Source organism: Alnus glutinosa, chromosome 1 (genome assembly GCF_958979055.1).
Source record: "Alnus glutinosa chromosome 1, dhAlnGlut1.1, whole genome shotgun sequence".
Lineage (NCBI taxonomy): Eukaryota > Viridiplantae > Streptophyta > Magnoliopsida > Fagales > Betulaceae > Alnus > Alnus glutinosa.
The window spans coordinates 33,249,227-33,272,874 of record NC_084886.1 but is presented as its reverse complement, the minus strand read 5'-3'; the positions used below and the strand labels follow the sequence as shown (position 1 = coordinate 33,272,874).

Below are 23,648 nucleotides of genomic sequence, written 5' to 3'. Positions count from 1 at the left end.
GAACTCCATCATAGCAGCGTTAAGACGAACTTCCCTAGACCTTTCAGCAGGAAAGCGCGTGACATTGAAATCACCCCCAATACACCAAGGCAACTCCCACCAAGAAGCAAGGCCAGCCAGCTCGTCCCAGAGCGAGCTTCTTAAAGAGTCAAAGTTCGGACCGTATACCCCAGCAAAGGCCCAAGTAAAGTCATCGGCAACGGTCCTGAAAGAACAAGCAACAACAAACTCCCCCACATACACATCTAACTTCTCCACAACCCTTCTATCCCACATGATTAGGATACCACCAGAGGCCCCGCAAGAGGGTAAGTAGCACCAATCAACAAAGTGACATCCCCACAGGCTCCTCACTAAGCTGTTGGAGATAAACTCCAATTTGGTTTCTTGCAAGCAAATAATGTCTGCCTTCCATTGCCTAATTAAGTTTCTGACTTTCAACCGCTTGCCACCCTCGTTTAAACCTCTGACATTCCATGTAAGAATTTTTGGCTTCATAAAAAACCTCCGTACGCCCTCCCTTTGCACCTACTCTGAGAGGTACTTCCGCTTCGTGCATCATAATTAATGGAACATGATAATCTGTTTAGTTCCCTATTGAACTTGTTGCCCACTTTCAAACAAGAACCCGACTCCTTCTTGTCATTTTCAGCAAGGATAGCCTCAAACACGGCTGAAAGCTTACCTTCAAAGCCATCACACGTAACCCCCACCGACAGGCTGTACTCCAGAATCGCCTTCAAAAAGTCCTTTGAAGATTTTTTACCGGCAAAACCCCTGAGATTATCACTAGGACAGCAACACAAAGGAGACGGCTCTTCCTCCGGGAACACAACAAGCTCCAATCCATTCGTGGGCCCCGAACCGGATGGGGGAAAGAGAGTAATAGGGGCATTCTCAAAAATAGAAACAGAGGGAGAAATGCCCGAAAGAACCGTAGAATCCGACGAACTCCGACCAGCCCAGACAACCAGCGCATTTTCTGAATCCTTCCGGTCTCTGGCAGGACACGGGACTTGGGGTAATACCTCCAAAACAGAGACGGATAGCTCATACCCATCCCTAGAATCCGGTTGGGAAGTTACTCTTTCCGGGTCATGGACTACAGGCGATCCTCCAGCGAAAAGGAGAGGTGAGCTAAGGACTGTGTCCACAGCGTTGATGACTGACCCAGTACCTAATTCCAAAATAGTGGTGTTGCTTACCGGTACTTGGATTTCGAGAGGAGAATATACACCACCGTCAACCTCTGTGCTTCCCACCATCGGACCCATTCTCCTGGCTAAACCCATTTCTTCCCTTACTTCCGTCACAGCCACCGTTGTGATTTCTGGTCGAGACCCCCACTCGGTTCTGGAAACAGACTCATCGAGCAATTTCTCCGAAAATGCGGTCGTCGAAGGTGGGTAGCCAGTCCCGTCGGAACTCACAGCTCTATCCAGAACTTTCTCTTGTCCACCGGAACCCAACGCCGATGTCGATCCTTCTGCTGGGAGCGATACCAGATCGGCCGTTGGACCACTTGGATTGGGCTTAGGAGTTTTCGGAACCCATCGGGTCCTCCGATTTTTCTTCTTCCTATTCTTCTTTCTCTTTCGCCTATCACCATTGGGCTTGAAGCCCGGCCCAACCAAAAGTATCCCTTCACAAACACTTCTCAGTGCTCGGTCCACATCAATTTTCAGCTTCTCCAGCTGGCTTTGCCAGAGCAGCAGGGAGGGTAACGTGTCTTTCCCTCCAATCAGCTGAAAACCAACTTTAGTTTCACCAAAAGAGCATTCTGACTTGCCTCGAAAATCAGCATGGAACTGTGCTTCCGATGTAGTCAATCTTCTGACACCCTTCACATTCTCAGAAACGCAACGGTCAAGCTGGTCTTTACCCAGCGGGAGCACCGGCTGGTTCTGCTTCAAACTTTCCTTCTCCGGTCGGCGGGAGCCTATGCACAGGACTTCTGCATAAGAAGGTGCACTGTCTGAGCCGTTTGAATCATTAGCAGTATCTGTGATGGCTCCATCTCCATCTACCCGCTCCTTCGCAGGCAAAGGACCAAGCCGAACCATATCTTTCCCAGCTGACTCTATGAGGAAAACCCTTACCTTACCCAACTCTGCTAGGAACCTACTCCAACCCCACCCATTCCGACCTTCAGGAATGTAGATAATCCCTCTCAGACCCCCCAAGGCATAGGCTGCTACTTCAATGAATCTTCTAGCTACGTTACCTCCTCGCCTAACGATGATAACCTTGGACCCCTCCCTGAAAGACCTTACAAAATCCTTCCCTGAAATCCGCAGCACACTCTCCAGGGTCGAAAACAGCCACCCAATGCTTTGAGCACCAAGCAGTACTAGCCCTGAGAATTTCCTCCTCCTTTCCTCCACTCTCACCACCGAAGCACCTTCTACCACCGAAAACACGAACGTCTTTGATTCCACAACACCACCTCTCCATACCTCACTCAATCATCAAATCTCGGTCTTCACTGTCAAGGTCTTAAGCTTTTGGACCCCCAAACCTCTAGTCTAGATAGAAGAATGAACCACTTTCTTATGGTGATAGGCTTCCTCTTCTCTTACCATGTAGCCATTGTCCACGGATAACTTTCGACCCTTCACCAGGGAGCTTTCCATGGAATGAGATTGATGTTTCCAGGATCTCTAAAATCTTTTTACTTGGACTGCCACACCTCAGAATATTTTGACTATTTATAATCTTTTAAGAGGAAGCATATCATGCTAACCTGGTATGTGAAAAGAGAAGGAAATTGTTCATGTTGCATGGCCCAATTGCTTAGCGTTTTTACACTATATTTGGTAACACTTTTCAACAAGTGTTTTTCACTATTTAAGCGCTGAAAACACTTTTCAGACATAGTTATCCAATCAAGGTTTCAGATTACGCCCCACAAAAAAAACTTTTCAGTTTTCATTCCAAAAATACCTCTCAAAACACAACATTTTTTAGAAAACAAAACACAGAACACTTCCCCCAAAAAAAAACAAAGAGAGTGGAGTCTAGCCTCTTCACGGTGAAGGCAACCCCTTCAACAGAGGTGGGGGAGGTCGATCTCCCCCCTCCCCACCCTCACTAACAAGGAGCCACCCCCACTCACAAAGGGGTGGCTCACAAGCCACTGCCACTAAAAATCACTAACGCAAAAGTAGCTCGTGGCCACCCTACTAACGAGGGGTGTCTTGCGGCCACCTCCTCACCCATAAATTTTTTTATATATATATATATAAAGGTATAATTGTAATTTTTTATGGGCCCCGTAAAAATAATTGATAGAATCTGTACAGAATTGAATGGAAGGATTTATTTAATAATGAAATCAAACTGAAGAAACTAAAAGATAAAAATATGAAGTCATTGAGCGACTTGATAAAGACTCAAAACTCAGGGAGTAGTTTAGTGATTTTCCCCTCTTTTTTTCTTTTGTTTCTTTATGTTTTGAAAAATTATATTCAATATTACATCCAAACACTTTTAAGTTTTTTTCTTTCATAAACACTTTTCAAACATGGTCATCCAAATAAGTTTTCAGATGTGGACCCCACATAACATTTTTCAGTCTTCAAACATTGAAAACACTTTTCGAAACACAAAACAAAAAAACACTTTCCAAAACACAAAATAAAACACGCTTCTCAAAAACTCATCCAAACTCATTCTTAGTGTTTGTTGTTTTCTTTGTTAATAGTAACTTGGGAGAACCATAGTTTGTCTTTGACTCGCTCTCTAGTTGGCATGGAAGTTTTGGCAAGCGAAGTGATCAATTATCTTGGGAGGCTGTTTATTTGTTCTTGTTCCAAAGAATATACCCTAAAACTTGAAGATTTGAAACTTTCTAGAGTCATGGCTTCTTTAGTTTTCTTTTCTCCCTGAGGAGGTCTATTTCGCATACTACTTGTTAAAATATTGATTAAATGATTAAATTTACTTCTTCCTATCAGCTTAAGCTTTTGGGATAAGTAGTGATTTAACATGGTATCAGAACTTCAGGGCCTTGAACAATGTTGAGACTTCCCTCCCGTTGTACACGTGTTTGGACAATAATGCCACAGTTGAAGGGGCGTGTTAAGAGTTTCACATTGCCAAGGTATGCCTGGGTTGTGGGCTTTATAAGCCTTGAGCAAACCTCTTCCCTTAAGTGCCTTTTGTGGAAGAGTAAGGCTCAATGAACTTTATCATGATGTCAGAGCCAAAGGTTCTGAATTCAAACCTTGACTCCATTTTCCTTCAATTTCAATTAAATATTTCACGTGTTGAGCATCACCTATTAAAAGAAAGTCTGAGCCCACACATGAGAGGAAGTGTTAAAGTATTGATTAAATGATTAAATTTACCTCTTCCTATCAGCTTAAGGTTTTGGGATAAGTGGTGATTTAACACTACTAGTCTCCATTTTGATTTTGTAAACCTAGTTGCATTTTGTTTCTTCATTCCTGTTTAAAAGGAGGCCTCTCGCATATTTTTTGTGCTATGACTGTACTTGCTTAGTGTCTTTTTTTTTTGGAGGGGGGGGGGGGGGGGGGGGGGGGGGACTTAATTGTTCTAGTGAGATCTGCCCCGCCAATACAACTCTTTGTGAGTAGTGCAATATTGAAGAGGCCAACTTTTTTCATTCACCATCACCATTTAAGAAACAGAGAGAGAATCAACATAAGGATCAACAAAAAATATTCCAACAGAACTTTTAAGGGTTGCAGCTAAAAGTGTTCACAGGAAAGTTCCAAGATGCAAAAGTAAGAGAAAAAAACAGAAGGCACTACTCCAAGAAGTGTTTCTTGACCACAATAATCATACTGCTCCTTTCATTACAACCCAAATACTAGTGGATATTCACTAAAGCTTGTTGTCACTTATAATCTATGCCCGTGAACTCAAAAGACACTGAAGGGGGGCACTCTAACCCCTAAACAATTAGATGACTAATCTCATATCACACTCATCATGGAATACTGGATAAACAGGTAACTGACACTTTAAATTAAACATTCAGGAAATCAAGGATCATAAAATAGATGCTTTTTATGTGGTCCAAGATCACAGCCAACAACCATGACAAGAACTAGGATTCTGTTTCAAAAGAAGAAGAAAAAAATGTATTAGGTATAAATGAACAAAAAAAACCATTTAAAAGTTTCGTGTGAATTATTTTTGGCCCCAAGGGTGGCACACGCCACCCCAGAGCCACGGCCGGCTCATGGGGCGCCACCCCCGGCTTCCTCTGGGGTGGTCCGAAGGCCACCCCAGGGTTAGAGGGGGGTGGGGCTGGGGGTGGCAGCTAGCCACCCCAGCCAAGGGGGTGCTCTTTTCTTTTTCTTTTTCTTTTTTTTTCTTTTTTAAAAAAATAATAATAATAATATTTCTTAAAGTTTTTTATTTCTTTAGGCTTTTTGTTATATATATTTTATATTTATATTTTTTTTATTAGGAGTGACACGTTTCGTCATTTTATTGGCGCTGACGTGGCACACTAACGGAATCCGTTAAGTTTTTTATGGAATTTGACTATAGGGAGTAATTTGTTTTTTTGGCATACCCCATGAAACCTCTGAGTTCATTTTGATACCACATGGAGCTAATTGTAAATCAGGTAAACCACAAGGACTGATTTTGCATTTTTCCTTTAAAAAAACGCAGAGAAGCACAAACCTAGTACACAAGAAGTATACAAGTGAAATCCCCTATTTAGGGAGAAAAAGAACAAAAGTCCAAAAGATCAGAGAAACTAGAAAAGGCAAACTATTAAGCGTTGTTATCCATGTGTAAAGGACTCTACCACCAAAGTCTCTCAATCTTCAAAACTCACTGCATTCCACTCTCTCCAAATACACCACATTAAATACAAAAAAGTCAACCTACAAACTTCCAAAATGTTACGGCGTCCCACCTAACCTCTCTAACTCACCAACAACTCTCTCACCCTTCTAGGCATAATACAATCAACACCAAACAAATTGAAAAGAGAACTCCATAATTCCCTTGCTACTTCACAATGAAGAAGAAGGTGATCAATGAACTCCCTACTCTTCTTACACATACAACACAAATTCACCACTATGGCATTCCTCTTTCTCAGGTTATCCAAAGTTAGGATTTTCCCTAATGTCGTCGTCCACACAAAGAACCCCACTCTCGAAAGAGCCTTAACTATCCGAATACTCTTCCAAGAAAAATAGGAACTAACAGGAATGGATAACACATGATAATAGGACCTCTCTTCAAACTTTCTCATTTTGGAAGGGATCCAACATATTCTATCCTCACTTCCCATGCCTTACTCGGAGAAAATATAACAGCTCAAGAAAGAAGAGACCAAATCCACCTCCCAATCATATATTCCATTGAAGATTTCCATTTCGGAACTGCATATAATCCACTACAATCAACTGCAACCTCGACAAATTACCACCATGTCTTTATATCCCTACTCCCAATAGCACCACTCGACTTGCTCAGGATCACCACTTGGTATATTCCTATGCTCTTGGCAAAACAAATACTTATGTTCCCCTCATTGGACAGAAGCTCAAAAGATTTCGTTTCGATATACATATGATACGTTCAGATTTTCCTAGGGCTAGGTGGCACTACCGTAGCCACGAAGCAACCCCAAGCCGGCTGGAATAAGGAGTTTAATTCTCCATATTTTATTTCCTTAAATATTTAGTTTAATAAAGAATGTATTTTCCGTTAGTTATTTCCTCCTTAGTTTATTTTCCTACGTTGTGTTATGACAGCTAGACCTAATGGTTATGTCTTATGACCTAGCCGTCATCTATTTAAGTGTAATCTTACTCATTGAATAAACATGCTGAATATTATGAAACCCTAAACCTTTTGGTTGTTTTGGAGATCAAGGCTCTCTCAAAGTAGCCATTGGAGATCACGGCTCTCTCGAAGTAGCCCATATCCTTTTCTTTTGTTTTTTTTATTATTTGATTGCATCAAGTGGTATCAGAGCGAAGGTTGATTGTTTTCTACAACAATCTCCGATCCACATCATCACCATGTCTTTTTGGAATGAAGAAGAACGAGCGAGGCTAGACAAGATGCGGTCAGAATTCCTTGCGTACAAAGAAGAAGCGAGCAAACGGATGGAGGAGATCAGGAAAAGAATTGAAAGTTTTTCTCCACCACGCACCTCTCTGGCAACAAAAACTGACCGGTTGATGCCAAAGCCCCAAGTGGTGTTAGAGATGCGAACAAGAAACAAGAAAGCTGAGGATTCTACAAAACCTCCGGTTGCCACAACACTTTTCTTTGGGGCTAAGGATGCAGCTCTTTTGGGGAGAACCAGTGAACGACAACACGGACAACATGTTCCTGTTGAAGAGTACAAGCAAAATGCGTCTATTCTTGACCCTGGTGATATAATTAGTGTTTAAGGCCCTGGTGATAGTGTTTATTCAGGTTCGACATGCAAACAGGGAGAAATAGAAGCCGTGGTCATTGCTATTGGAATTCATCATTTTTTGGCAAGGCTGCTCACTATGCTGGACAAGACCTGGTGCCGAAATTCAGAGCTGGTGAGCCATGGAAGAAGGTTTTTGGCCCAGTATTTATCTATCATAATTCTGCACCTATCGGAGATGATCCATTTTGGCTATGGGAGGATGCTAAAATACAGATGATGAATGAAGTCCAAAGCTGGCCTTATAGTTTTCCAGCTTTTGAGGATTTTCAAAAGGTTGTTCTTTGCGATGTTCTTGACAAGGAGATGCTGGAGCAGAATGTGAAGGAGGAAGAAGAGATGAAGCCAAGGTTGGAAGGGCAGGGACTGATTTTTGCAAAACCAGAATTCTTCCTTGGGGACAAGGAAGATGTTAGGGGAGAGGGATGATACGTTCAGATTTTCCTAGGGCTAGGTGGCACTACCGTAGCCACCAAGCAACCCCAAGCCGGCTGGAATAAGAAGTTTAATTCTCCATATTTTATTTCCTTAAGTATTTAGTTTAATAAGGAATGTATTTTCCGTTAGTTATTTCCTCCTTAGTTTATTTTCCTACATTGTGTTATGACAGCTAGACCTAATGGTTATGTCTTATGACCTAGTCGTCATCTATTTAAGTGTAATCCTACTCATTGAATAAACATGCTGAATATTATGAAACCCTAAACGTTTTGGTTGTTTTGGAGATCAAGGCTCTCTTGAAGTAGCCATTGGAGATCACGGCTCTCTCGAAGTAGCCCATATCCTTTTCTTTTGTTTTTTTTATTATTTGATTGCATCAACATATAACCCAAATAACCCATCACTAACAAAACTACAAAAAAAAAAAAAAAAAAAATCAGGTGAATTTCTCGTCGGAATGCGCCCTCACACCGTATTCCGATAATTAACCAACTTCATGTGTGCAACATAGTTACCCCACCCTCTTCCTTCTTGGCCCTATGAAATGACAGTGAAGCTTCTCTACCCTCCTACATCATATTCCGATAACTCCAAGAACCTTCCATGACTATTCGCACGCCTCTGCACAACTTATATTATACTACCAGACCTAAAAGTGCAATAGAATTCTCTCAACTTGTCTCCTCTAGTCAACTCCTCCACGATCAACCGCAACCGCATCACGCTTGGCTTGCCCAAGATCACCACTCGATATATTCCTATGCTCCTCTCGGCAAAACGAATGCGTATGTCTCTTCGGACAGAAGCTTAATAGATTTTGCTTCGATGTAGAAATAAACCCAAATAACCTATCGCTAACAAAACAACAAAACTGCAACAACAACAACAACAAAACCCATGAATTTCTCATCAAAATGTACCCTCGCACGCTGCCTACCATCTCATGACCACTCTTGTTACCAACTCATCTCTCCTAAAGTAACAATATTTTTCTTTTTTGATACGTAAAGTATATTTCAAAAAAACGCGCATAAGGGCGCAACCCAAGTACGCAAGATGTATACATGATACCCCTAATTCAAAGAGAAAGAAGAACACATATCTAAAAAATTAGAATAAGAACTCTTAGACATAAACTGTATCATCTCTCCACATAAACAATATTTGTATCACCAACTTCTTCAACTTAATCAAACCAGTCTCACAATCTTCAAAACTGCGTCCATTTCATTCCTTCCATAGACACCACATCAAACACAACGAAGCCATTCTCCAAATCGGCATCAACAACCGGTTGCCCCTTTGCTGCCTCCAGCTCCCCAACATCTCTTTCACCGATCGTGGCATTACCCACACAACACCAAGCAGCTACAAGATTGTACTCCACAATTCTGTAGCAACCATACAATGCAGGAACAAATGATCAATGGATTCCCCACCAATCTTACACATATAGCACAACTCCATCACAATAATATTCCTCGGGTAAATTATCCAAAGTTAGAATTTTTCCTAAAGTCACCGTTCACACAAAGGAAGCCACTCTCGGAAAAACCTTAACTTTCCAAATACTGTTCCACAAAAAAGAAGACTATATAGGACTAGATAATACCTTATAGTAAGACTTCACTTCAAAAGATTTCCTTCACGCTTGAATCCAACAAATTTTATCCTCTCCTTCACACCTTACTTTAAGAGAATACAACATCTCAAAAAATATAGAAATCATTTCCGCCTCCCAATCATGCACAGGTCGAGAAAACAAAATATTCCACAGAATGTTACCATTTTGTCTCTGCATATTCTCCTCCACCCATGTATCCTTACCACACGCAATAGTATACAATTCTTGAAAAAGAAGCTTTAAAGGTAGATCCCCACACCACACATCATGCCAAAACAAGATTGAAGAACCATCTTCGACCTCATATCTCACATGAGCTGCAAAAGCATCCCAGCCCCTTGTAATACATTTCCAAACTCCCACTCCAAAAGAACCCCCAACCTCCTTAAAACACCAACCAACCCTCATACTCCCATCTTTAATATCCACCACCTTTCTCCAAAGAGCATCCATTTTTATTGCAAACCGTCATAGCCACTTACCCAGAAAGCTCTATTAAAATGAATCATATTTCTCACTCCTAACCCCCCCCCCCCCCCCCCCCACCCACCCCTCGCCCGAAACTTTCGATGAACAAATCGTAGACCAATTAACCAAGTGGAATTTAAACTCATCTCCAATACCTCCCCAAAGGAGATCCCTCAAAGTTTTTCTAAACGATTAGTCATGCCCATTGGAATAGGGGAGAGAGACAAAAATATTTTGGTAAATTCGAAAGAGTACTATTAGTCAATGTTAACTTAGCACCCAAGGGAAGACCCAAATACTTTATAGGAAGCGAAGCCACACCGCACCCAAGAATGCTAGCCAACTCCTCCACATCCCCTACATCACCTACAGGAACCATCTCGAATTTAGACAAATTGATTTTCAGCCCCGAAACTGCTTCAAAACATAGCAGCAAACATCTCAGATCTCGGAATTGTTCGACATTAGAGTCACAAAAGATCAAGGTATCATCAGCAAATAATAAATGAGACACAATCATAGCCTTCTGATATCTCAATCCCACGGAGAACCCAGAGAGGCGCCCGCGTTCCACCGTTGCAGATAGCATCCGACTTAAAGCCTCCATCACCAACACAAACAGTAATGGAGACAAAGGATTCCCTTCTCGTAGACCTCGAGAACTATTAAAAAACCCTAAAAGCGACCCATTGATAATGATAGAGAAAGATACAGTTGAAATACAATTAGCGATCCAACCTCACCATCTCTCTCCAATAAATGAAGCAAAAACTCCCAATTTACATGATCATAAGCCTTCTTCTCCAAATCCAATTTGCAAATAATACCCGGTGTTCCAGAGCGAAGCCGGCTATCCACACATTCATTGGCCACCAACATAGAGTCCGGGATTTGTCTCCCCTTGATAAATGCAGTCCGAGAATGAGAAACAATCCTCCCCAGCACTGACTTCAACACGTTTGCCAAAACCTTTGAAATTATTTTGTACATTCCACCTATTAAACTTATAGGTCGAAAATCCTTGATTTCAACCACTCCGGCTTTCTTTGGAATCAGCGAAACAAAAGTAGCATTAAGACTCTTCTCAAATTTTCCATTGTTATGAAATTCCTTTAGCACCACGATAATATCATCATTTAAGACCTCCCAACACTTTTGAAAAAATGCCATAGTAAATCCATCAGAACCTGTGGCCTTATCGCCTTTGAAATTCCGTACTACCTCCCAAATTTCATCTTTCTCGAACTCTTGTTCCATCCATATTTTTTCCCCATCATCAATGGAAAGAAAAAATAAATCATCTGCCCTTGGTCTCCATTGATATTACTCATAGTATAGCTTTTTATAGAAATCCACAATGCGATTCTGAATAACTATTTTCTCATCAATCAAATGTCCATCCACCACTAGAGTCTCAATTGCATTATGTCTCCTGTGTGAATTTGCCAACCAATGGAAGAACTTCGCATTATTGTCACCCTCCTTTAACCACAATGCCCTTGATTTTTGTCCTCAACTAACTTCTTCAAGATAAATACTCCGCTCTAAGCTTCTTGAATAGTCTTCTCTCTTTATATTTTCTTCTTCAGAGAATAGTCTCTCCTCAGTAACCATATCCAATTCACTCAGAGACCCTTCTCCATTTCCTACCTTCATAAATGTAGGATCCCCACCATAACTAGATTACCATATTTCCTTTTCAGTCCATCAAGTATAACAATTTTAATGAAATCTTTTGAGGTTTCAAAATAAATTTCAAATTAAAGCCTGATTATGATTGCCACATTCAAGAGGAACGGATTGCACCACCTCAAGAGATTGTAAAACTATTGTGATAACTAAATGCAAAACCAAAGGAAAGACAAGTACCAAGGGATTTTAGCTCCTCAAAGTCATTGAGAAAGCGAGAGCTTGGAAGTGATGTACTCGGCTCTCCAAAATCAGCAGTGGGCTTCCAAAATTGAGACATTCTGGATGAAACCTAGACAAAATCATTAAAACAAAGAACATGAATCAGATTTAGAAGCCATATTCTTGTTGCAAGAAAGAAATAAAGAGAAAGGATGGCCAACCATTTGTTTTTGGAAAACATGATCAAAGGTTTTGTTAAATATCGAAGATGGTTTAGAAGCTAAATCGCGGGCACATTCTGAAATGATCTGAAAACCAAATTAACAGAGATCAGAATCTGAAACAGACGTGACTTATCAAAATTAATCATAATGAATTCAATTACACACCCCTTGATTGTACAGCTCTGTGGTTATTTGTGGCAAAGCATCAGCCAATGGTCCTCCAGAAGCACAAGCGAGACGAAGTAGATGAACCTAATGTAAAAAACATACCCATCCAAATTAGGACTAAATTCTACATGTGACAAAACGATTAGAGAAAGGTCAAAATTTACCACTATTAGATCCCGTTCAACCATAGATTCTTGGTCATGACCCAAAGAAGCATACGGAAGCAACCCAGAAGTATCACTTCCAAATTCACCATCATCATCTTCTGTTGTCCGCCCCTCAAGGATAGACTGCTGTGAAAGCTTCAAAGATTTGTGTTATGGTCAAAAATAAATTAATTAATTAAAAAAATAAAATAAAAGAAGAAGAAGAAAGATAGATAGATATCTACCATACAGCAAGAGGCCATAAACCAGAATGACAGTAAAAGAACAAGAATATATAAATTTCTTATATAGTGTAAATTGTATCATTCTATCTTGTGGAATGATTGCACTCCACTTTTGATCGGTGGGAAAGTTTTACTAAAAACAACAAGGACAAACCCAAGTATACAGGATTTGCTGCAAGAAGCCCCTACTAACATCATTACTCACCAGGTCCAAACATGCATCTTAACATGACATTGTTACAAAATCATGCATCCAATCATCAAATACAGACACTCAGTTAGGTCCGACATTACTTACATCTTTCTCATCATCTGTATCATTTCTGACCAAATCCTCTTCTAGAGACCTACTTGAATCAGTAGAAGATATGCTCTTATTGCTATCTTCAGTCTCTTCTTCAAGGGTATCTAATATGGCAGTAGAGGAAGGTAATAAACCTTGCTTTGTATCCTGCATTTTTAATTGCTTGGTTCTCTTATCAGGCTCCTTTTGCTGAACTTCATATCCAAGTTTAGCACCCTCTACTGGATGGGGTTGTACTGAAGAATTCATCACACTTTTTTCATCCATTACGAAACCCCAATTCCATGACTCTCCAGAGCCACTGTAGAGGTCTATAAAACCATAAACAAAAGGTCCCCTCTTGTTAGTTGAAGCTGCAATTTCCTTCTGAAATAATTCATCGCTGCCATCCGTGCTTGAGCAGACAACCTTCCAGAAGAAAAAGATAAAACAAAACAAGCAGAAGGGTTAAACAAAAACAGTAGCATTTAACACAAGCAATTGTTAAAAAAAAATCAGAAAGCTATTGACTACATCGTGCATATAACAAGCCTCTACATGTCTCATCTGTGTCTATGCATGTGTATGCGCTCTTTTCTTGAAGCACTTCCCCCCGCACCCCACCCCCCCCCCCCCCCCTAAAAAAAATGGTAAGCAATTTTTGAAAAGAATGTGAGAAGTTTCACATTCAGACCTTCAATATTAGTTACCCACACATCAAGAAACATTTAAACCCTTGAAAACAGTTAAAATAGATATGAAAAAAATTTCCATCTGAATCCGGAAAGAAATGTTCCACCTGGGAAATGAGAGGTGTTGCATCCTTCTATAGTAAGAATAAATGATACAACAAATAGATACAGGACAACAACAATGAAAACCAAGCAAGAGAAGGCAGTTAAGGTTCTGTATATTCTTCAGTTTCAAGCTTCAATCGTGTAAGAGTTCTTCTGTTTAGGCCTACATAGCAAACACCAATTACAAGGCCAACAGTTTTGGAGGGTCATAAGGCACTGGGGTAGGGGAAGGAGAATGAGGGGTAGAAAGGTGAAAGGGTGCTCAAGCAAGGAGAAAAGAGGGTACTATCTCTTAAGGTTGAAGATCTGGAAACTTTTGAGGCACACATCTAAAGAAGAAAAGTCCAATGACACTGAACTTCCTCTTTAGGAGCTTCAATCTTCCTTTACCTCAAGAGCATGTTTCTCCACCTCTATTCCAATTTAATTATTTTTATTGTTGTATATATTCATTACCATATGCTACAATTTTTTTTCATAAGTAATAAAAGATTACTGATTGTGTACAAAAGTTCTCCCTAAGATTACAAACAAATACAGCTGCTGAACAGAATCTGGAAAAGAAGAAATGCGGATGGAACCTAAAGCAAAAATTCGTTCATACAATGATTTAAGTAACATATTTATATCAATCCAAGAGAGATTTGCGCTGATAAAAGTCTGATTATTCCACCCCTACGGAATGGTCCGCATAAGGTAAGAAGAAGTACCATATCAAACCTTTTTTTTTTTATAAGTAAGAATTCAATAAAAAGCGCAGAGAGGCGCAACCCTAGTACACAAGAATTATACAAAAGTGCTCCTAATCATAGGAAAGAAACGAACAAAAAAGTAAAAAATCAGCGAACGACATACTACCAGAACTATGCGCCCACACTCAAAGATATAACATATTAAGCACATTTGTACAAAGAGCCACAACCGGTACCTCCACATCTTCAAGAAGCCTAGAATTTCTCTCACGCCACAAGCCACACAAAACACACAACGGAACCTGCTTCCAAATACGGTTAACAGGACCAGAACCCAGCAAAGTGCTCCAACCACTCAATAAATCCAGGACACTACTAGGCATAAGCCACTCCACCCCGAACAAGCTATAAAAAAAAACTCCAAACAACCCGTGCCACGTCACAATGAAGTAGAAGGTGATCAACGGATTCCCCATGCTTCTTACACATACAACACCACTCTACCACCACAATACGACACTACGCAAATTGACGTGTCAATCTTTCCTAAAGCCGCTGTCCAAACAAAGAACGCCACCCGCTTCGGAACTTTAACACACTAAATACCCTTCCAAGGAAAAGAAGCCGCCTAGTGACAAACTAAGGCTTTATAGAAAGTCTTCACTTCAAAACTCTTCCTCTTAGAAAGATTCCACACCACCCTATCAACCTCCCCATGCCGAATCCAAATAGAGTATAACTGTTCATAAAAGGACATAACCATCTCCACCTCCCAATCCTGAGCATAGCGCGTAAAGAGAACATTCCAATGAGCAACGCCTCCTACCACAGACAAATTATCCACCACCCAAGCATCAAGAGTACGAGCAATAGTGTACAAAGCTGGATAACAGAGCTTGAGAGGCCTATCCCCACACTATAAATCATGCCAAAAGAGAATATGAGACCCATCACCCACCTCAAAACGCAAATACTTGGCAACAGTATCCCACCCCCTTCGAATAAACTTCCAAACACTCACACCATAAGACCCCGCCCCTGGTAATGAACACCAACCTCCCCTCACATTCCTATACTTCACATCAATCACCGATCTACACAAAGTATCGCGCTCCTGAGAAAACCTCCACATCCACTTCCCCAATAAGGCTTGATTAAAATTAATAACATTACGAACTCCCAATCCACCAGCCTTGATTGAAATACAAAGTCGATGCCAATTGACTAAATGAAATTTAGTCTCATCGCCCATACCACTCCACAGAAACTCCCTTTGAAGCCGCTCCAGTTTCTTAGCTACACTCATGGGAATAGGGAACAGAGATTAATAATAAGTAGGAATGCTACAAAGAGTGCTATGAATCAATGTTACCCTACCACCCTTGGATAAATAAAGTTTCTTCCAACTAGCCAACCTTCGTTCCACCTTCTCAATAAATCCATTCCAAATAGAAATAGATTTAAACGACGCCCCCAACGGTAAACCCAAATAAGTCATCGGCAAAGACCCAATTCTACAACCCAGAATATGTGCCAAAGACTCCACATCTTCCACCTCGCCAATGGGGACCAATTCGGATTTGCCTAAGTTGATCCTCAACCCTGAAACCGCTTCCAAACATAAGAAGGAACAACTCAAATTTCGAACATGCTCGGCCTGTGCACCACAAAAAATTAAAGTATCATCTGCAAACAGCAAATGATTCACTACTAAAGCTTCATTATCCCTGATGTCCACCAAGAAACCTGACAACAAGCCTTGGAGCATAGACGCATTCAACATCCTACTAAGCGCTTCCATAACCACCACAAACAGCAAAGGAGAAAGAGGATCACCTTGCCTAATCCCCCGCAAGCTCTGAAAGAAACCTGTTGGGGCGTCATTCACCAATATAGAAAATTTTACTGTAGACACGCAAAATTTTATCCAAGCCCTCCACCTCTCCCCAAACCCACACCTCTGAAGCATGCAAGTAGGAAATCCCAATTAACGTGATCATACGCTTTTTCCAAATCCAGCTTGCACAATAACCCAGCCTCCCCCGACCACATTCGACTATCCAGGCATTCATTAGCTATAAGAACTGAATCCAAGATTTTCCGTCCACCAATGAAAGCATTCTGAGAGCTCGAAATAATTTTCCCCAACACTAATTTGAGCCTGTTAGCAACGACCTTAGAAATAATTTTAACCCCTCCCACCAAACTGATAGGCCTGAAGTCCTTAACCTCCACCGCATCTGCCTTCTTAGGAATTAGAGAAACAAAAGTTGCATTCAAACTCCTCTCAAACTAGCAACTATTATGAAATTCTGAAAATACCGCCATAATATCTTATTTAAGAACCCCCCAACATTTTTGAAAGAAAGCCGTTGAAAAACCATCTGGACTTGGTGCCTTGTCCCCATTCATCTCCCGCACCACCTCCCACACCTCTTGCTTCTCAAAGACACGTTTTAACCAGAGACACTCATCAGCATCAATGGAAGAGAAAGAAATCCCATCCACCCTAAGCCGCCATGAACTCTGCTCGATGTATAGTTTGTCCTAATAATTCACAATATGATCCTTAATTTCCACCGGATTAGTAGACATAGCCCAATTTATCCTCAAAACTCCCACATGATTGAACCTACGATGCAAATTAGCCACCCTGTGAAAGAATTTAGTGTTATTATCCCCTTCCTTCAGCCACAGAGCCCAAGATTTCTGCCTCCAATTAACCTCCTCAAACAGGAGTATTTTTTCCAGCTCCCTGATCATGTCTGACTTTCATACCCGCTCCTCCTCCACTAACCCCTAAGCTTCTTTAAAACACTCCAATTCTCGAATACCTTCCAATAATTCCTTCTTCTTCCCCACATCACCGAAGACCTCCGCATTCTATTTCTTCAAGTCCACCTTTAAAGCTTTCAACTTATTAGCCAGCACATAACTCAGCAGACCTTGAAAGTTATAAGTCTCCCACCAACGTTGCACTTGTTCCACAAAACCATCGGATTTGAGCTACATGTTTTCAAATTGAAAATGCCTTTTCCCTTCTCTTTGCGTTCCACAATCCAACAGCAAAGGGAAATGGTCCGAAAAAATTCTAGGCAATCGTCATTGTGACACATCAGGGTAATGTTCTTCCTACTCCGGAGATAACAAAAACCTATCTATTTTAGGCCATACCTGGTTATTGGACCAAGTGAACTGCCCTTCTTGGAGAGAAATATCCACCAAACTCTGCCCATATATGAACTCCGAAAAATCTTCCATTGCTGCAGAAAAACCACCTGCTTTCAATCGCTTACTCAGAAACCGACCACATTAAATCTCCCCCAAAACACCACAGCCTATCCCACCAACTTATCAATCCAGCCATCTCATCCCACAAAACCCTCCTCTCCCCAGCATCATTAGGCCCATACACACCCCCAAACGCCCACATAAAATTGTCATCAGCGTTACGCAACGAAACAGCTAAAGTATATCGTCTCACACATTCATCCACCTTCTCCACAGCCCTCCTATCCCACTTAATCAGAATCCCACCTGACGCCCCACTAGCCCCCATATAACACCAATCCACATATTGGCAGCCCCATAAACTTCGAACCACCGCTCTATTAATGACTTCCATTTTTGTCTCCATCAAACACACCAAATCGACCTTCCAATCTCTAATGAGCCCTTAATATGCAATCTTTTATCCAACTCATTAATCCCCCTTACATTCCAAGATAGCATTTTAAGCTTCATTAACACACGACACACCCCTACCCTTCTCTCTCCTTCTATTAGATTGCTCCCCCTTCTTTTCTTAGTTAATGGAGCAATCTAGCTGCTTAATCTCCCTCTGGCCTTTCACTCCTGAAGCTGTGGTAACCATAACCAAAGAATCAGCCAAGGATTGATCTTGCCTGGCTTCAATTTCTTCAAACATTGCCAACAATTTATCTTCATATTGGTCACATGACACTCCTACTAATTTGTAGTGTAACCCTTCACCCTCTCCACCACCCATCTAGGAGACACACTCGAACTTGAATTCTTGTCCATCTGAACTGCCAAAGGCATAAACGATAATGGGCCAAAACCCTCCAACTCATCGCCTACTCCACCCTCCACAACTTCAGAACAGGGTTCAGTTTGGACAACAAAAGAGGACAACTCCTTTGAGCCCTCCAACTCTCTAGGAGTGCCCTCAGAAGAAAATCCCTCCCCCCCAATACATCCAACTCCCTTCCTTCTTCCAAACTAAAACTCAACACTCTGACAGGGCTCTAGCTGGATCACCGGGTCAGATACCTTTGAAAAAATTTCTTCCTTCTCCTCCTCGGGTTCTTTTGTAACGCCTCCAATATTCCCCAGCTCTCCTAAAACATTTTCCATAACAAACCGGCTATGTTCCTCCCCTGTGCCTACACTGAGCATTCCCGGCCCACCGTTTTCAACCTCCATACCAGTCGACAAATCCCCCTCACTTCTAGGTTCCGCCATTTCGAGCTCCTCCACCACAAAAACATCCTCATTCCTCTCGTTGGCCTGCTCTGTCCTTGTTTCAGTGCAAATTTTCGACATACTCGAGGAACACGACCCTGCCAGTAACACCCTGCCAGCAAGCCTGACCTTCCCACTGCCAGGTGAAAGAACACCCTGCTCTGGCAACACCGCCCTATCCGGTTGAAGAGTTGGCGCCAAAGGTTGCCGGATCACTTGCTGCCACTATGTCGTCGCCTTACAGGGAGAGCGCCGAGAATAGACATACGTGGGCTCACCTTCACGATTGTCGGTGATCCTAGGGGCCTTGAGCTTCAATCGATCAACGTCGGCCTTACTCCCCTTTCCCCCATCATGTAGCCCACCTGACTCAATATTTTTATTAACACAGCCCAACTCCAAAAAGCCCAACCACCATTCAGCTTCTGTCTTCAAATGACGAAGGATTCAACTCCATATTTTTCGCCTCCTCTAGATTGTGCTTCATAACGTTTCCCAGAATGGAAACGGCTGACCGGTTTGAATTCGAAACTCCCCCTTCTTCAACGTGATCGCCAGCCGTAATTAATGGGACTTCCTTTTCTGGCTCCGTCCGAGTGTCCATTTTGCCCCTGCCCTCAACAGGAACCCCTACGCCGGAAGTTGTCTTTCCTCCTAGCACCACCGCATATGACTACCCTTCCCGAGGTAGACCTGTAGATTTCAGTGTTGCATCATATTTCCTCCCAGCAACAATCCCTCCGACCTGTTGCTTTGCATGATAAGCAGTCAATTTTTGTAGTTGCACCCAAACATCCACCCAACCCTTCCCATCGCTCCCTTCCGGAATCACCACTTCACTACGCTGTCCTCCTCCACCATATTCTGACAATTCAATGAACTGTCCATGCTTATTCTTCCTATGCAGCACCAAATAGACAATGCTGCCAAGCCGGAAAGTTCTCCACTTCTCGTTATCTTCTTCTCCTTTGGACAGCCTCTCCCCTGCTTGCATCAACCAAACCAGACTGGACCACCCTAAGATAACCGCCCAGAAAAGATGTCTACTCCTTTCGGCCAGTCGAACCTAGTCACTAATCTCAGACCTGAATTCAAAGGACTTCGAGTCCACATAACAATAGCCTAGATAGCCCATACCGTCCCCGAGATGCTGCCCATAAAAACTCACTCCTAGTTGAAACATAATTCTGGTTCTTCTCCTCCGCAATGACCCTCACGCGCTACCCCTCATTATGATCTAGATTATTAACGCACACCATACCAAACTAAAATACTATTTTGTCATTCTATCCTTCAAAACAGTTTCCAATGCCTTTAAAAACAATAGTAAATTGTATATAGTGTACACCCCCTTTATACTTGTTTTTGATGTCATAATAAGATTTGAACTATTAGAAACAAGGACAACACAAATTGCTTGTTATAAAAGAAACGAAATATACCAACTGAAAGATGCCTTTAAAAATAAAAATATAAGATTTTCACATGAACATTTAATAAGACTCAAGATTAGTGCCTCAAATCTCTAATTTCAAATATGACAAATATAAAAAATAAACAAAGAGACATCAAATAGCCAAAAGAGATTCACAAAGATGACAGAGATGATGAGATAGGTATTGGAATTAATCAACAATTAATAATGACAAGTAGTTCCTATCAGGCCTAAAACAAGTAAGCTAATAAATTGCTCAGTATACAAACCAAAGACAAAAGATTTGCATCAATAATGTGTTATTAAAAATAACAATAATAAACAATCCAAACATGTTAGAGAAAATATGCAATGCTAAATAGATAAATAGTTAAAACACTAACTATGACTGAATGGCAAAGCTTACAGATTCATGTGATTGATCCACTGGCACAATTTCAGATAGGAACTCTTGAGTGGCCTCCACCAAATTGAAAATCATTACCCGTCCTTCTCGGGCATTAGAATTTGCCTGAGAGAAAACAATGTTTATAATAAAAGAAATCTTTTAGTTGGTAAACACAATTGAAGCATTCACAAAGGATTTCTCCTGACCACACCCTCCACTTCTTTTAAGGGGAAGGAAATGCTATTTGGTCCAAACACCATCGGCCACAATAAAAGAAACTATATCGCTCCATAAAAAATAAGATGTCAGAAGCAAGACCAATTGTATTATAAATAATCATAACCTAATGACACACGCACACGCCTTACATGTGCAGAACATAAAACAGTAACCTAAGCAAAATTTCAGGCTTCATTTTCAATTTTAGGGAATATTATGTTTATACATGTGGAATTATCTGGCTGCTAGTGTGGCAGCTCATAAACCACAGCCTGAAAGGTATATCTGCCCACAACTCCATGCATCAGGACCATGTCTCAAGTAATTGACTTAAAAAATTAGTAAACTGAAAATAACTTCACTTAGAACGGAAAACATAAGTATTATATCCCCAATTATTTCTACTGCAACAGAATTCTTGACAGAGCATACAAAAGTGCAGGGGGGAGGGGAAGTCAATTCAAACCTGATCACTGAGTAAAGCTAGAAGCTTATCGGCATCGCTCTTTGATAAACCATTTTCTGGAGTTATCTGCAACTTTGGACACTTGTAAGGATACCCTGGTAAGCACCTAATACATAAGAAAAGAAAAAGAACCATTACAAGGAATAAGATTTTATAAAGAATGAAAACAAAACAGGGCACAACCTGACTAACCTAACTAAAAGAAGAGCAGAAACATTTAGATCCTCATAACCCATATCCTTTGAGTAAGGCCTGTTCAGATTTCAGGAAAAAACTGAATGAAAGAAAGATTACAGCTCATTATTGAGATTGAAGCGACATCAAAATAATACAAACCTGACTTTAATAATTATTTGAGGAGAGGATGGAGATGACCCAGAAATAACTTTGCAGTCTTCTTGAAATATTGCACACCTAAACATCAGAATAAGATGGCGAGAACACAATAATATACAGAAGTAGACATGAATGCTTCCATTGAATTTCATGAAGCTAACCAAAATGGTTGGGTAAGGCTAGTTAAATTTGCTTATGGTTCTATTTTCAGTTATAGCATCATGCTTTCATGTAAGCTAATATATACTTTAAGGGTAATCTCAATTGAGCCCAATTCAAGATCACTAAACCATACTAGGACTAAAGTTAAAACAGAAACTGCCAAGCAACAGATCATCCCAACTACAGATAAATCTAGTTTGTAATCCACACATAAAATTTCGTCAATTAAAGTAATTTAATTCAAAAGATTGCCATATTATTGTTGGATTCAATTTGTAACACTTCAACGATTGTTATGGGCCTGCCATAGTCACCTTCTAGCTACAACCAGGGAGTACGTGGAGAGTGATGGCAGTGATTACAGTGATCCAGAATGTGACTCAGCAGTGGGGTGATTCTTAGAAGTTCTAGAAGCTATTATGGTTATATATTATTTTACCTTTCTATCCCTAGATTCCATTTTATTGTTGTCGCCGTTTAGTAGAGAGAGAAAGGGCTGATTTCTGATTGGACCATTTCCAACAGAATTGCCTATATATGGAAGGTTGTATTGAGAGTGAGAGCAGAATTGATAATTGAATTGTATCCCTTACCTGGAGAGTTTGGGCCTCTCTAAGAGCTCTTCCTTTATTTTCAGTAAAGTTCCTGCAGATTATCTTCCTTTTCCTTCTCCTTTCCATCATATTTCCCCATCTAGAAATATCCCTTACATTTGGTATAAGAGCCATCGATCTTCACCCATTGCTTCCACCGGAACCAATTTACCCAGAATTTTTTTTTTCCCCTTCATTGTCTTCCATGGCTGACGGTACCAGACTCTTCCAACTTTCCGAATCTATCAAAGAATGCCAAGAGGCAATTCGCCAGCAGCAATCCACCGCCTCTATTTTCCAGCAGCAACAGCACACCCCTAATACCTCGTTCCAACAGCAGCTCACCGAGATGTCAGAAATGCTCCAGACCTTGGTGGCTACTCAGTCTTGTCCTCCACCAAAGCGACCTCCCTTACCCGAAGCACCCCCTTACCAACTTCCGGTTGTTCATGGCCGTGACGATCACCGTTACCAGGAACATGATGGCCGCCATTTTCTGCGACATGACAGAGATGATCGCCGTGAGGACACCCGCAACTAGGACCGTGATGGCCTACTTTTTGACAATCCTGGCTGGAACTATCAGGATGATCGTCGTGCCCACTTTGAGGATGACCACCATGATCCTCTGCCCGGGGACAGATTGCTCCAGCATCGGCCATTGCGGCTCGATTTCCCTCGGTTCGACGGTGAAAATCCTGCAGGCTGGACTTATAAGGTAAATCAATTATTTGATTATTACCAAACTCCTCTTTATCAACGCACCCGCATAGCATTTTTCCACATGGAAGGAGAGGCTCTCATTTAGTTCCAAGACATTGAAGAGTCCGGCCAATTTCCGACATGGGATGCCTTTGTTCAGGCTCTCCTTGTCCGTTTTGGTCCGGCATATGACGATCCCATGGAGGCTTTGATGCAGTTACGACAGTCTTCTTCTGTCGCAGGAACATGATGGCCGCCATTTTCTGCGACATGACAGAGATGATCGCCGTGAGGACACCCGCAACTAGGACCGTGATGGCCTACTTTTTGACAATCCTGGCTGGAACTATCAGGATGATCGTCGTGCCCACTTTGAGGATGACCACTATGATCCTCTGCCCAGGGACAGATTGCTCCAGCATCGGCCATTGCGGCTCGATTTCCCTCGGTTCGACGGTGAAAATCCTGCAGGCTAGACTTACAAGGTAAATCAATTATTT

The 23,648-nt window shown here is 41.4% G+C and overlaps 1 protein-coding gene across 8 annotated transcripts in view; it reads right to left on the bottom strand.

Annotated features, from left to right (window-relative positions):
* LOC133878729 (eIF-2-alpha kinase GCN2) overlaps nt 1-23,648 on the bottom strand; it is a 70,541-nt gene that overhangs the window by 35,596 nt on the left and 11,297 nt on the right. For 4 of the 8 annotated variants that reach the window (XM_062317304.1, XM_062317296.1, XM_062317297.1 and 1 more), the window contains 9 exons: nt 21,692-21,769; nt 21,548-21,607; nt 21,356-21,461; nt 20,689-20,793; nt 12,889-13,302; nt 12,364-12,501; nt 12,197-12,283; nt 12,029-12,115; nt 11,826-11,937 (listed from right to left, as the gene is read on the bottom strand). In XM_062317304.1, coding sequence (XP_062173288.1) covers nt 11,826-11,937; nt 12,029-12,115; nt 12,197-12,283; nt 12,364-12,501; nt 12,889-13,302; nt 20,689-20,793; nt 21,356-21,461; nt 21,548-21,607; nt 21,692-21,769 — 1,187 coding nt within the window. Of the gene's footprint in view, nt 1-11,825; nt 11,938-12,028; nt 12,116-12,196; nt 12,284-12,363; nt 12,502-12,888; nt 13,303-20,688; nt 20,794-21,355; nt 21,462-21,547; nt 21,608-21,691; nt 21,770-22,446; nt 23,618-23,648 lie in introns of those variants that run through there. The other 4 variants (XM_062317316.1, XM_062317298.1, XM_062317299.1 and 1 more) reach the window with 4 other exon arrangements.